The 16,179-nt window shown below is 38.8% G+C and overlaps 1 protein-coding gene across 5 annotated transcripts in view; it reads left to right on the top strand.

Annotated features, from left to right (window-relative positions):
* The window catches only part of Fer (FER tyrosine kinase), a 304,379-nt gene that overhangs the window by 179,147 nt on the left and 109,053 nt on the right, over positions 1 to 16,179 (top strand). For all 5 annotated transcript variants that reach the window (XM_060368266.1, XM_060368267.1, XM_060368264.1 and 2 more), the window contains 2 exons: positions 3,432 to 3,547; positions 5,532 to 5,626. In XM_060368266.1, the coding sequence (XP_060224249.1) occupies positions 3,432 to 3,547; positions 5,532 to 5,626 (211 nt within the window). The remainder of the gene's footprint in view (positions 1 to 3,431; positions 3,548 to 5,531; positions 5,627 to 16,179) is intronic.

Below are 16,179 nucleotides of genomic sequence, written 5' to 3'. Positions count from 1 at the left end.
GAAGCATCTTGTTGCTGTTGGAAAGAGGCTGTATTTGCTAATGTGTTTTTAGTAAGTTAATGCTAAAGAGCCTAAGCTAAAAGAAGCACTCGTTCTGAGGTGCTCTCCTAATCTCAAGGAAATAGTCCTAAACATTATAACAGTGTTGCTTAGGTTAACAGCCCAAAGCAGCAGTTTGGTGAAAAGTTACTACAAAGAAACTAATTTTCTTGAAAATACAATTAAATGATAAATTTCAAAAATAAAATACTGAAACAGACTATATTTACAAAAACAGATTTTTTTCAGTACTAAACAAAAATATTGTAATTAAAGAATATGTTCTAATTTTATATTTGTTTGTTTTGAGACAGGGTCTCACGTATAGCCCTGGCTGTCCTGGAACTTGCTGTGTAACCAGGCTGGCCTCAAACTCACAGAGTTTCTTATGCCCCAGCCTCCCAGGTGTAGGGCATAAAGGCATGCAAAACCATAACTGGTGTGTGCGTCCGTGTGTGTGTGTGTGTGTGTGTGTGTGTGTTTCTAGTAATTTTTTATGTTCACTGTATGATCATTCAGTAAGAATTATGTTTCTTAGTAAAGATACTTGATAGAATAATTACTTTTTTAATGACTAGGCCTGACGGTCTCAATAAATTTAAATATTTTAAGGAAAATACTTTTAAAGAACTATTATTTAGCTTAATTTTATTTAGTATTTTAAAATACTGGAATATAATTGTTACTGTATTACTGCCGTTTTTGAATATTTATGGTATATTAAGAATGTATGAGTAGCTAAGAGACCTAAACATTTTAATAGTAATTACTAAGTAATTACTATGTCAAGTTAAGAGGTCAGAAACTAACCTCTTAACTCAGTGCCGTAGCCTTCAGCTGCAGCTCCTCTCTAGTTGGCATTAAGTCATCCCGTGCTTACGGCATGCCTGTGGTGTGGCGCACACGCTCCTGGGGGCTGGGGGCTAACTTCTTAATTTGGTATCATAGCCTTCTGAGTTGCTCTGTCATTGGTATTGAGTCATCCAACACATGCCTGTGGTGTGGCATGTGCTTTCCTGGGTGCTGGGTGTGTGTCCATGAGCAAGCAGAGAGAACCTCTGTGCGCAGACCGCCTCTGCTGAGCACGAGGGAAGACAGGTAACTGTGAGTGCTGCAATGGATGCCATTTATGTTAGAGGGCACTGAGTCCTGAGAAAAGCACACAGGGCCTAGTATGCTTCTTAGTCAGTGCTACCGTTCTTAAAAGAAAAGGCAGGCAGACCTTATTAAAATGGTTACCTTTAAGTGAGAACTTGTCAGAAACACCAGTGAGACATGAGGACAGCTTTGGGTTAGGCAAAGGCTAGTCAATGCAGAGCCCATCTGCCAGGCACCAGACAGTTTTGATGACAGGTAAAGGGGAGGCAGGAGTCAGCAAGACAATGAGGGTGCAGATCAGATAGGGCCTGACTGGACACTGGAAGTCTTAACATGATCATGAAGGAAATGGTGAGCAGGTGGGTGGTTTCCAGTAGAGCAGGATAATGCTGTGGGCATTGTGAGTTGGCAGCTTAGGGGAGAAGTGCTTGGGTGAGTGAGGTCTGTACAGGGTTGTGGCTGGGACAAGTAAATTTAGATACCTTTTGAAGTTGAAGCACTTGTATATCATGATGGATGTAGTAGGGATTGAGAGAAAGATGGAAGTCAGCTCTAAGTGCAGCAGACTTCTGGGAAGAAAATTAAAGGTGTATGCTGCATCAGATTTATCTATTAGATTTTTGTATGATGGCAAGGAAAGGGGGTTGAGTAGCAAGTGCTGAGGTTAAATTAGACACTATTGCAGAATATAAATAGGGGAGTTAGGAGTCGGCCTAGATTAAGAAGAGGGGTGAGAACTGAGCCCTGGTCGTTTCAACAGCAAGAAGCTAGGGGAAGAAAAAGCAATCCTCAAGGAAGTAGAAAAAGACAAAAACCAGAAACTGTTACTATGCCTTAGAAGCTAAGAGGAGATGCTAAACCAGGGAGGGAGAAGGCTGCCTGGGACCAGGTCCTGCGAGTGAAATGCCAGGGGTGATAAGGCTGCACCACTTTGTTGTAGCCCAGGCAGGATGGTTTAGAGGGGCCTGAGATAGCAAGGCCGTAACTCCGCTGCAAAAGGAAGTAGTGACATGGTAGCTACATCTAGAGTTGTTCTGTGAGGTGTGACTTTAGAGCAGTAATGGCACCTTAGTCCAGCTAGAATTGACTGAATTGAAGGCTCTGGGGCCCGAGAGTGTTGCGAATTGCAAAGGGCAGCATGAGATGCTTCACAGTGGACTAGAAGCAATGACAGGAACGCCATGTCTCAGCTGTAACCCAGGGATATGAGACTCCAGTAACATCACATAGATTACTTTAGGATTTATTAGGTTTGGTTTTGTTTTAGAAAGGTAGGAAGCAATATCATCAGCTACGAAATGATGGGAGTGTTGAAAGGAGAGTAGAGGGCAAACCAGTTATTCAAAAGACTGGGAGTGTAAATGATCTAGAGAAAATAGCCAACCCACTAGAAGGGCTCTGTGGCGGGTTTTGTTTGTGAATTTACAGTTAATTCAGCCAGCAGGTTAAGGTCTCTAGCCGTATTTGAGTAGAGTCAGCTGAGTGACAGTGATACTTGTCCAGAGTGACAGTGAACAAAGGGAAGTATTTCCAGTAGGTGACAGCCGTGATGAGGGACAGTAGAAACAGCTGCATGACAGTCTTGAAGCTGGGAGTTGGAAGAACAGAGAGTTTCGGTTTAAAGCCAGTAATAAGAACCTAAGGGAATACTCAAAAACTAGCCCTTTGAAAAGGTGTTAGTCATATTGATCTTCGCTGTGCTGTGGATTTCTTCTCTTCCTACATGCATTGAATATAAGGAGTATATGCCAAAGCTGATGCTGGCTCTAGGGGAAATCTCACCCTTCCCTCTATAGTGTCTGTACACATGATGAATGAATGTTCACCACGCTAATATCAGTGCCTGAGTAAGCCCCCTTTCCACCCTGAACCTTCAGACATCAACAGCCTACTTCTGCAGTAGATACGGTTTTCTGGATCAGGGCCAACAGGTCTCTCTCAGAATCTTTGCTTTACATTTAATCAGTGTTTTTTAACTTTAGAAAACATAGAGCTTAAAGCATAAAAAAGAGTCGGTGGAAGGAGACCCACATACTTAAAGCAGTCGTGGTAGAGTTCTCCTTTTGTTGAACCCAACCATTAGAATAACCAGTTTTCTCTAGCAAAGACTAACCTGGAGGCACCGTGGAGGAGCGATGCCCGTATTTATTGCAACCTTTATTGCTGTTTGTTGGTAATAAACAGCATAGTGCTTTGGTTAACTCAAAATGCTTCATTTTATGCTTTCTTGAAATTTTAGAAAAGATTCAAATGTTGTCAGACATGCCAAACAATGATTATATTCTTATTTTCAGGGGAATTTTGGTGAAGTGTATAAGGGCACACTAAAAGATAAAACTCCTGTTGCTGTTAAGACATGCAAGGCAGATCTTCCTCAGGAATTAAAGATAAAGTTTTTACAAGAAGCCAAGTGAGTTCTCTAAAATTATATGAAATGTGTATTCATAGTTAATTACATTTATTATTCTGCTGTGTTGAATCCACTGAGGTAAGTTTCAAGACCTCTGAGCTGTGATTGCTGACGCAGAAGTCATTTCTTTCGAGCCTTCCTGAGTGACACTTGATGGCGTGGGAACCCTTTCTGGTTGAGCTGGCCTGGAGGCCAGTTAAGCAGGCCTGGTAGCAATGGGTATCAAGAGTGTAATTATTCCCCAAGCCCTTAAAGATACTGCAGCACTTTTTAATTTTCTATCATCTGTGTTTATACACAGTGCTGTAGTTATATTTGTAATAAAACTGAAGTAGCATCTTATATATACCTTTAGCTATATTTATATATCTCATGCTCTTACTGGATATTATAACTTTGATTCCTTTCCCGAGAATCTCAGGTTTCTTCTTGTTTTGTATCTGGCATTTGTTCAGGAATCTTGCATACCCTTTCTTCCTAAGGTGACTTCTATATATTGTATTCCTAGCTAAAATTAAATGGACCACTTAACTATCGCTGTACTGCAGATACTTAACAACAGTCTATCATGTAGAAAATCAAGTATACCATTTACATATTTAAAACATGAAAATATAATTTGAGAAGAGTATGCTAGAGAGAAATGTGGGAGGAGATGAGAGAAATGAGGAGTGGGTGGTGAAGACAGAGAGAAGTGACAGCGAGGGGACCAAGCTTTTAGCACACATCTCTACTTATCCTCTAAAAATATCTGTCTCCATAGATTCAAGTTAAGTATTAAGTACTTAAATGCTGTCTAAGGATGAAGCTGTAGGCTTTGCATGTACATTGTTGGAAATTCAGTGATAAGAGCTATGCTATTATCACTAAATTTACAGTCGAGCTGGTAGACAGTCTTATGTATTCTTAGGGTGAAAGGCTGTGTTTAACATTACTTGAAACATTATTCCTACTTTAAAACTTGTCATTATTTTATTGTAAACTTAAAAATTTAATTTCTTTTTAACTGAAATTATGAAGTTTGATATTAGAAAAGTAAATTCTGTCCATTCAAGCTTCTGAGTATTCCTTCATAGATACCCAGTTATAAAGCTAGCTGTTCTATGCAGTTTCTTTATTACCATCTTCTGGCCTTACAGATGACATTTTGTATTAAAGCCAAATATTCTTGAAACTTGAATTTTAATTTCTATTAAAAATTTTTCTAAGTCATTGACAGTATTTTTGTCTAAAATATTTCCTAGTTTCTTTTCAATTTATAAATCATTATGTATTTTAAATCTAAAATGTTTTTCTTAGAGTTTGTCTTTTCTTATTTGTGTATACATAAAACATTGTTTTTTTTCTCTAGGTTTTTTTTTTTTTTTTCATTTTTATAGGAAAGAATGCAGCAATTTTTCCATAGGAGTGAATTTATTATATCAGGGTAAAAGGGCGTCTAAGGGATTTATTCTATATTCAGCTCATACTTGAAGTCCTGCTAATGACTGTTTCTTACTCTATAACCTCAACCAAAATAATGTATTTATCCAAACTAATTCTGTACTGACTGAGCCTCAGCCTATGTTAAAACATTTTCACTTGATCGCTTTTATTATCCCAGTTTTAAAAACTTTTTGCCATCTGAAACTGATTATGTAGTAAGTGATATCTATTACATTTACCAGTGTGGGTGATTTGAAGATCATAGATAATAGATGTTTTGAAGTGAGTTCCATGTGTCATTCTTAACTAGCCTGATTATTAATTATTCACAGTAGGTACAAATTTTAAATAAATAAGGTGATTCACTCATTTGCACTTGTGCTTTGCTGGCCATATTTACTAGTACTTGTTGATATTCATCCCACTTACCAGAATTTGAAGTCATATTGATACTTTAAAAATTAAATATATTAAAGTATATTTTAATTACATACATTGTTAATCATAAATTAAAGCGTTGTTTTATTCAGCTGATTAACTCATTTTTTTTCTCATCTAGAATTCTCAAGCAATATGATCACCCCAATATTGTCAAACTTATAGGCGTGTGCACACAAAGACAGCCTGTCTACATCATTATGGAACTGGTCCCAGGTAATACTATTTGAGAGCTTTACTTGATGACATTTTAATGTCATGTTTTATTGCCTTTTTACATTCAGTCTCTTTGATATTTCCTTGTAAAGTTTCCAAGGAGTATTGTGTAACATTTTCCTGATAACAAAGCCTGCATATATACTCAGTATTTTTATAGGCCATAACATGTTTCTATTTCCTAGAAAATGTCAGCCAACACTTTTTGAGACAGATTTATTAGAGTGTGTTATATATAGAGTTCAGTTATATATAATGTTTATGTGTAAGGCTGCTTAGGAAAATGGCATTAAGTGTGACTTGAGACATTGTAAGTACCATTTTATATTTTCTTCTTATATGTTATTTCAAAGTCCATCTCCACACATCCTCTTTTTGATAAAAAAAAAAAAAAAAAAAAAAAAAAAAACCTCCTGGTGCTTTGTGGTCACTTAGAATTAGGTGATTTTTTTCATGTGTGGCTAACAAAGGGTGTGCTATCCTGGAATCTTCTCTGGATACTTTGATGCCTCTTAGTCTTTAACAACTTGTAGCAGCAAGCATGGAACCACAATCATAGTATGAAATAGTATGTTTAAAGTTTTTGTTGTTATCTGTCTTCTTGTAGAAAAACACAAAGTGAAACTTGATCTCAATACAATTCACAGTGCTTCATAACCAAAAGGGTTTGCTTTACCCTTCCAGTGTCTACCTCACTTAACTTCTTTAAAAGAGAAAAATTAAAGGAATATGAAAATTATGTGTGACTGCAATTAAAATACTTCATGTAAACCCAGTGTTGTAGACTCCCTTGTAAACATGTCCTATAGAATGTTTCTACTATTTAGTGTTAGCTTTTTTTTTTTTTTTTTTTTTTTTGATACAGGTTTTCTCTGTGTAGTCTTGGCTGTCCTGGCCTCACTTTGTAAACTAGCCTGGCCTCGAACTCACAGAGATCTGCCTGCCTCTGCATCCCCGAGTGCTGGATTACAGGCGTGTGCCACCGTGCCCAGCTAGCATCCTTTCTTACCACACTACTTTACTTGCTACTGAAATACTCGATATGTATTTAAACTTAACTGCAGCACATATAGATTACATTAATTTCATCAAAATGACACTGTCTGTGTTAGGTGCATCATATTTTGGCATGATCTGTGCATAAAAGAGCACAGCCTAAAATCTTAGCAACAACTGAACAACATATAGTTATATATTCTATTCTATTCTATGTAACCTGAAGAGTGTAGAATATATTTACTATATAGATTAGGATGTTGAAAATAACTACATGCTGACATTTGCGTAGGTGCAAGTGATGGTTTAAGTTCATAAAAAAAAAAGTACTAAACAGCTTAGATTTGGGAGGTGAGCCAAACTTGAAGAAAATCGACTATCCTTGGCATGAATGAAAGGTTTAGATGGCAAGCATAGCCGAGTGAAACCAGACAGTTGTGGGGAGTAACCAGGCAAGTGTACAATGATTCAATGGTCACAAAGTCTGCAGTTTGCACATATAATGAAAGAATGCCTTCTAGTCAACAATCCGATGTGCTTTCCATGCCACCGCGCTTGCTTGGGCCTCAGCTTTTTCTGTTAATATTACTTGTGATGTTTTTGTCTCGTGATCACCAACCACTTCTACCTGTCCCCTGGCATGACTGTAAAGCACTCCTTTTTGTAAAATTTATGTGGTTTGTCTGATCAGTATCTTAGTTTACTTTTTCCTTTTTTGCTTGTTTCTTTTTCCTTTTTTTCTCTTTGTTTGTTTGTTTTGCAAACAGTCCTCACACACTTTCCACGCAGTGTGCACTTACTTAGAGATATGCTTAAACCTCAGTAGTGTGATTCATTTCAACTTGATGCCCACTCTGAAGATGTGTGAGGTATAACAAACTTCAGCAGCTAGGAACTTGAAAGAACTCATTTCTTACCTCATAGTGTCCATCAGAAGTTAAACTTTGACTGGATTTTCTCAAACCAATGCCAAAATGTCAGGCTGAGCTTTTAACCTGGAGCCTTTTGGGGGTAATCTATTGAGGACTGCTCAGGTATTGGCAGAATCCTGATCTGTCTGTACGGTTGGAGTTTCGCAGTTCTGTGTGGTTTGCCAGCTCTACCTCAGCTCCTTCTCACATGGTCTGTGCACCTTCAAAGCACATAGTTGACATGCCAAATACTTCAATTTCTCAGATTTGCACTTTTCTTACCAGCTGTAGAATTAATGTGAGAAGATCAGTTCTGCTTGGATGCTATCCCTATATGAAGGTCAACTCTGTCATGTGACTGAACATATTTATGAGACCATCCAATGATGGTGACATATCTAGGGATTAGGGTGGGGAAAGTCTAGCACACCATCTTTCAGTCCTGTGTACCACAGTAGCTCTCATTATTTCCTTAATGACTAGTTGCATTGTGGATTCTAAAACTCTATTAGTGAACTTTCCATACAAGATTACATTAAGTCCATTGGTTGACATGCAATTGAAATGTATCTTTTGCCCATGCATGATTCTGTAGCATGATGCTTGAGTCATTTGGAAAACATCAGGTCATTATAGTCTGCAGATCTTTCAAATAGTGACACAGTTCATTATATAGTATTCAAAGAGCACATTCATTAATGTCACAAGTTAATCTCATTAGAACAGTAATGGGACACTCCCAGGCTTGTGGTAGCAAAAACATGTTTTTAAAATTTTTTATTTTAATTTGAAAGACTCTTTTATCCCTTTCCATAAAACTTAACAGCCTTTTTCTTTAAAAGGTGCAGCTCACTTCATTTTGGGAAAAAAAAAAAATAACTGCCAACCATCTTCAGTTCTAATAATCATGAGTTTTTCCCCTTTGAAATCTTTATCACAAGACAATAAACACACATATCACCCTCCTATTCTCTCTTGCCTCTCTGTGGTTCTTCCCCGGCCTTCCTGTGCCATCTTGGTCAACCACGGATCCACTGCCCATCTTGCTAGTTAGGATGTCTTAGACCATTGTGTACGTGCCATTATATGATGCATACTTATTATTTTTTCTAAAGTCTTTTTTAAATTTTTTATTAATTACACTTTATTCACTTTGTATCCCCCATAAGCCCCTTCCTCTTTCCCTCCCGATTCCACCCTCCCTCCCCTTTCTTCATGCATGCCCCTCCCCAAGTCCAGTGATAGGGGAGGTCCTCTTATCCTTCCTTTTGATCTTAGTCTATCAGATCACATCAGGAGTGGCTGCATTGTCATCTTCTGTGGCCTGGTAAGGCTGCTCCCTCCTCAGGGTGAAGTGATCAAAGAGCAGGCCAATCAGATTATGTCAGAGGCAGTCCCTCTTCCCATTACTATGTAACCCACTTGGACACTACACTGCCATGGGCTACATCTGTGCAGGGGTTCTAGGTTATCTCCATGCCTGGTACTTGGTTAGAGTATGAGTCTCTGGAAAGACCCCTTTTGGGTTGTTTCATTTTGAGGCTAATTACAAATTAATTTAATCCATGTACATGTTTTTGCATTAAAGTGTACTTTTTTTTCTTTAGTAAACCACAAGTGAATTGAATGGATCATAGGAAATTTATGCTCAAAATTTTAAGAAGTTACCGAAGTGTTTTCCAAAGTGGCCATACAACATGTTCCATACAACATGCTGTGAGACTTCTATTTCCACTGTACCTTCCTCAATTCCTATGTTCCATACAACATGCTGTGAGACTTCTATTTCCACTGTACCTTCCTCAATTCCTGCTTTCTTTTCCTAAGCCTTCCTAATGTTTATAAAGAGGTAGTTTGTTATGTGTCTTGTTTGTTTGGACAGGATCTCATTATGTAGACCAGGCTATCCTTGAACTCTGACATCAGTCTGTCCTGGAATGCTGAGAAAGGTGGTCACCACCACACTTGGCTTTGTTATGGTTTTAACTATCTTTCTTAGCTGCATAAAACCGCAGAACATCTTTTATGTGTCTTAGGGTGGAGCATCTCTAGAACTTATTTGGTCTAGTACATTTTCAGTTATTGACTACTTTTTAATTGGGTCACTTGCCTTTTGGTTCTCTAGTATTTTAAGTGCACATCCATACTTTTTCCCTCTCTTAACCAAGCCTTTTTATTTTATTAAGTGTTTTTTGAAGAGTAGATATGTATACTTTTGATGAAATTTTTATATCTTTTTTAGGGATCATGCTTTTGATGGTATTTCTAAGAACTTTGAGCACAAGGCCACAGAGGTCTTTCCATTTATTAAAAAAGTTTCAGGTTTTTATAACTTGTATTTGATTCTATGATCAGTTTCTATTTTTTCTGTCTTTTGCGTTTCTTCATGCCAGTATAATACCATATTGATAACAATCATTTTCCAAGTCCCCAGAATATGTGCAGGCAGTATTTTCTGGCAAGGGAAGCCAGAGGACATAGTAAAGGAATGGCAGTTTCTTTCCTAAGTGGCACAGGGAAAACTCGGGATTTCCATCTGCAAAATAATGAAATCCTACACAAAAACCAGTTGAAAACAGACTAAAATCCTCAGTGTCAGCCCACATGCAGCATAGAAGAGAGCCTAGAGGGAAACCCAGGAAACTGGCCTTGTCAAGGAGTTTAATGGACATCACACTAGGAGTGCAGACCACAAAAACAAAAACAAAAAAACCCCCACCAAATCAACTAAATTTCTCACTGAAAAGGAAATATTCAACAAATGAAGTAGTCAGCTTATCAGCTGAGAAAAATATAGTTAAACCATATATGATAAGTGGTTTATAAATAATTCATAGAATTGTAGAGAGGGGAACAACTTTAATCAAAGTGGACAAAATAGACATTTATCTAATAAAAGCATAAAAATAGCTAACAAGTAGATAAAAACGATGCTTAAGATATTCGCCATCCTGTATCAGAACCACTTTAAGTATACATTAGTATAGATAGTCTCAAAGAAATCAAAGGATAACTGATGTCAGCAGGACTATAAAGATGAGATAACTACATAGTATGAGTATTATGTCAACCCTGTGGAGGTTCCCAAAGAAATGACAAAGAGGACTGCCATTAGGCCCAGCAGTCTGTCTCAAAGCATAACACAAAGTAAAGGAATCCCCCACATGCTACCCTCTCTCTAGTGTCAGCATAGCAAACTCACAATGGCAAAGAAACCAAGAGAGTAGAGCCTGATTACAGGTGAGGGACAGACAGAATTCTGGACTTGAATGACTCCCTCTTGGCAAGAGCCCAGCATCAATTAAACTGTTCGACTCATGGCTAGGAAGCAAGGCAGAGAAAGACAGAACTCAGAACTCCTGGTGTCCTTTTCTAGGCTCATCCCCAGCCCCATGACCTACCTTACTGGACAGGCTCCTTCACCTGTTGAGCCTTCCGTAACCTCCCAGTAGTACTGGGATAGAACCCAGACCGATAACACAGGGCCTTTGGAGAACATTTCTGCTCCTTAGTAGAGGAAATATAATTGTTACCTTTTTTGCTTGAGTATTTTAAATTTCTTATACTACGACAAAATAACATTACTGTCTCTTTTTTATAAAAGCCACAATAAAGAAATAATCTGGTAATATTTGTCCTTGTATTTCATACTTTGACCCAATATCTTACAGTTGTCAGCATTGCCATTTGTTCTACCCATGTTATTGTTATCTGCATTTCACACAAGGTTAGTAGCTGCTTAGTGTCCAGTGTGTGTTTCTAAAATGTGTTGTGCAAAGATGAAAAGCACCCCTGCCCCTGTCAGAGAGGTAAGCCCTCTGGTAGCATAAGCCCAGAATCTGTTTTGTACCAAACTGATGTTTGAAGAGTGTATGTGAGACTTTCAGTTTCCAGTGAATATTCCAAGATGAACCTGTCTTCATTTACATCATCTCTCGGTTATAAATTCTTCACTTCTCTGCTTCCTGCCTGTTGGGAAAATAAAACCAAAAGTCAGTTCTAAATGACAGTGGGAAATGGAAAAGCTTTAGAACAAGATGACTCCTTATTTTGCAAATGAAGACAGGCTTTTTGTTTTGTTTCATTTTGTTTTTTTAACAAAAGGCAGATTTACAGGAATGCCTAGAGTCCAGGTGACTGTTACTTGTTTGGAGGTCTGTTGTTAGATTAGAAAGTACAGTGGACAACTGCCTGTATGGCTGAACCACCAAGTCCAAAAATTTTAGACCACCTTGAAGGCTGTCAGTACTAACTCTTTGTTTTTGCTAGTTTGGTGATGGTGTCTTCTTTTGAAGTCATACCTTGCTAGATGTGGTTTAATACTGGTTTTCAGATGGCTCTTGAAAAACCCAGAGTTAACTGAATTTAAAATGAGTTGTAGCTTTGGAACTCTTAGGATTATTGTTGAGTTTCATGTGAGTTTTAGACATTGTAAAAATATATATCACCTGACACAGTTATAATATCCATCTCATGAGCACCTTTGAGCTTCCAGGAGAAATCTTGCAGTTACCAGATTTTTTTTTAAATTAATTTCTGCAGTCAGGTAAAGAGTAAATTATTTTAAAAAGTAAGCATTTACACTTCTTCGCTTTGATATATGTTTTCATTTGATTTTAACATTATCAATTTCAGTCCTGTGCCTGCACCTCTATGAATATACCTGAGAAATCACAGTCAATGACAGCTCGGGTGACTTTGGTAACTAAGTCCCTCCATTTTGGCCCTGGATACTTACTTGCCATTTGTTTCTTCAGAGAGAAAGAGCAAAGGCAGCTGACAAAGGACTAAAGATTGTGGCCCCTGGCTCCCTCCAAGAGAGCTTAAAGTATGACCTGGCATCTTTTCCTTACATAAGGTTAACCTGTTGACAGTTGACTGTCACCCCACAGTAGTCAGGGCTGAAGTCAAGGAAAGTAGCAATTTCTTTGTTTACTTGTTCTTGTTTTCTGTTTTTCGAGATAGGGTTTCTCTGTGTAGCCCTGGCCATCCTGGAACTCACTTCACTCTGTAGACCAGGCTGGCTTGGAACTCACAGAGATCTACCTGCCTCTGCTTCCCAGTTGCTGGGATTAAAGGTGTGTGCCACCACCTGGCAATTTTTCAGTTGTTTTGAGATAGGGTTTTCCCCATGTAACCTTGACATATCTTGAACTCCCTTTATAAACTAGACTGGTCTCATACTTACTAACATATGCCTGCCTCTGCCTCTACAGTGCTAGGATTACAGGCATGAGTTACCATATCTGCCTGAAGTTTGTAATATTAACAATAAACAGAAACCCTAAATCTATGGAAATAAAATTTTTGTATATGGTAGAAAAAAATTGATATGATCTAAATTAAGATCTGAAGATTTCAACTTGAGAGACTAAATGGTTCTTTTGCTTGTTAGCTAATACTGTAAATTACTTATTTACCTGAATTTTATAATCTGAGTAGGAGTGTACATACTTGCCATTATTAATATCACAGTTGATACTTTTGATAGAACATGAGATGTTTGCCAGTCACCTTCAGGTAGACGCCATCCTTTAGCTTGTATCTCTTTTGCAGCCCTTGTTGCTGCTTAGTGCCCAACACAAACAGGAATGAAAAGTTGGCCATGGCCAGCGTTGAAGGACAAGCACTCACCCACTGCTGGCGTGTCAGTGGCCTGCTGGCGGCTCACCCCTGCCTTGTGCCGTGTTTGTTCTGGATCCGCCGCTTCTTTCTAGCGACTGTGCGCTTCTCTAGTGGGTGTTATTTTCCAGAGGTTGAGTTAATGCCAGAGACATCGATCCTAAAGAAGAAAATGTCGCATATCTGGAAAAGGTTTTAAAGAGGCAGGTGCTGGCGTGTCACAGTGAATGCTGAGCTCGTGAGGATGAGGGCGCGGAGCCCCTGTGCCTCTGCAGTCCTCATGTGCTTTGGGCCCTGCTGGTGGGTGTGCTGTAAGAAGCGCCCTGTGGAGGCAGCTGGCAGTGAGCGGCAGGCTGTGTTCTCTGTGTGCTCTTGCTCTCAGCTCCTCTTTGCAAAATGCCTAAATGTGCTTGAAGATCCTCGATTGAAAGGACAGTGTGGGAGTTATGTTACATATATGTCCTTCTACACAAATAAGCATTCCTCAACTTTGTAGTGAGTTTTATCATTCTGGAGGCATCATTTTTTTGTGTTCTTGGGAAAATCTGAGACTTGTCAGAGGTATGGTTTAAATAATATTTCAAATAATAAGAAAAAATGCTTTATTATTGAGAATCTACTATGCAAATAGAACAAATTAATTTTGGTGAAAATAGCCAAAAGTATTGATAATACTGTTCTTCCTTACATCTTTAATATGTAATTTCTTTTTAAAATTAAAAATTCAAACACATGTGAATAGGGAAAGCTTTTTGTCCATCTCGCCTCAGCCCCTACCGAAGACAATGGGGTAATGACCCTCAAAAATAACAATAGTATGTGCATAATGATGGGAAAGAGTTCATAAAGCTAGGAGGGAGACATATGAGGTCAGCTCTCAGCAGGCTGCATGTGAGAAGCCACTTCCTTTCTTCCTGATCAGCCCTCCTAGAAACACCCACTTTACCTGTCAGCAGAATAGCCTCCTGGCAGTGACATTAAAAGGATGGTCTTGGCAGCAAAGAGCAGGGTGTGACTGTTTTGGTCGCTATGTCTTAGGCTGTTTATGAAGAAATGACTAGCCTCTGCTGGTGTGATGCTGATGCAGGGGGAAGCTCAGAGAGAGGCAGGCTTCAGAGCTTATGATGGATGCTCTGACCCACGTGCATAAAGTTTTCAGCATGCCTCCTTTCCAGACTCAGTGGTTTTGCTGGTGTGTTCAAGCCTTGGGCTGGGCATGGGCCGGCAATCGGAGGAAGCGCCTGCCCTTACTGTGTCTGTAATTGTATCCCTTCTGTAAGGTAGTGTCTATATTCAGAAACCACATCCCCGAAAAAGCTAATCTTCCCAATTTTGTCAAAGTCACGGACCTTACATATTAATATTTATGGTGGTCAGTCACTGAACTCAAAAATACCAGTATTCTTTTAGTTGGGTATTATTGCTATGCTCTAGAACTAGGGGCTTTGTTGGTCCATGTCAGTCATCTGTACAGGAAGCTACTGAAAGTCTGTGGTATGGCAAATGCAGAAGGTTCATCAACCAGAAGAGAACTGACCAAAAGACATGTACGAAAAGGAGAAGGAAAACCCAGCCTGTGGGACAGGAGATAATTACCATATGCAGGAAAGTGAGCGGGAAGCTCGGGTGGGAAGTGGAGAACTCTTGTCAAGGTTGCAGAAACAAAAGCCTTAATGAGGGTGAGGAGTGGGGGGGTGGGGGTAAAAGGTTCTGAGCTTGAGGGATGGAAGCACATGGGCCTCAGCAGCTAAGCATTCCTGGCTACTGGAGCATCAGCGGGGGGAAGAGGGGTGAAGAGAAAAGTCAGGAAAAAGGAATGCGAAAGGAGTGGGTTTCACAAGCAGAACCTAGAAGATGAGAGTGAGGAGTACCTCAGTTTGAGTTATGTGTGACATTTACTTTGAAATGAGTAGGCGCCTGCTTTTCTTTTCAGCTAAGGGGTGAAATGCAAATAGGACTTAATCCATGTCAAGTTTAATGAATACTGTGGATGACGCTTAGGTCCCCAGGCCTGCTTGATTGTGTCAGGTAGACAGGTGTGTGTATATTCTTGTGGGGTTTTGTTTGTTTTGTTTGTCCTCTTTCATAACGTTGAGAAACCTTGAAGGATGTTATTGGTATTCTAGTTGCCCCCTGTTTAGTTTGTCTCAAGCAAGATTAATTACTTGTAAAAATCCATTTGGTGTTTCCTTCTCTCATTTCTTCAGAAGTTTCTGGTCATATGTAGTCTCTCCTCATTTGATTGCTTTTTATTTTACCTTATAGATTTTCAGATACTGTGTAACATGAAAGTATCAATGTACAAATTCGTTGTGAGTGTTGCACTTTATGTTAACTGCGTCACTGTAATAACACTTGCTGCACATGTGGAAATGTCACTCTTTTATTGTTCTTCACTTGCCCTTCCTGTACAACTGAAGTGGATTGTCAGTGTTACTATTTATAGATGTGCATGTCAATTCCTGACACGACTGTGCCTGAGATTGAGTGCCTAACAAACTTGTTAGAAAACGAAGTCGTTACCTGAGAGGTTATATATTTCCCTGTTTTTTCTGTGTCAAATTTGGAAAACAGCAGTATGTGCCTTCAAAGTAGTGATTAAAGAAATCTCTTGTAACAGAAGAGATACATGCCTAAGACAGTCCGGCCTAGTACCTGCTGCGGGAGTCTTTTCCTCTTCTCTACGTGCTCATACAGTGCTTTCCAGATTGTTGATGATGACCTCTAAGTGGCTTTATCTTTAAAATGCTATTTGCTGTTAACAAGTGTGTGAATCTCTATTTTTCTGTTGACTACTATAGATTGAGGAAGAATTCTTCCTGCCTTCCTACAGTTAGTGACTTTAATGTTCTTATGCATTCTATGGTAGGATAAGCACCCTAATGCCTACCTTTGTGAAGCTTTTCTTACATCTCCAAACGTGCTTTTAAAAAATTGTATAGATAATACCACATGACAGTAGCTCGAATAATGTTTAAATTGTTTACTTCTGTCAAAATCATATTTCTCTTTCTTTGTAACTAA

The sequence above is a fragment of the Meriones unguiculatus genome, chromosome 15, assembly GCF_030254825.1.
Source record: "Meriones unguiculatus strain TT.TT164.6M chromosome 15, Bangor_MerUng_6.1, whole genome shotgun sequence".
NCBI classification, from domain to species: domain Eukaryota; kingdom Metazoa; phylum Chordata; class Mammalia; order Rodentia; family Muridae; genus Meriones; species Meriones unguiculatus.
This window is presented reverse-complemented; position numbering and strand designations above follow the sequence as displayed.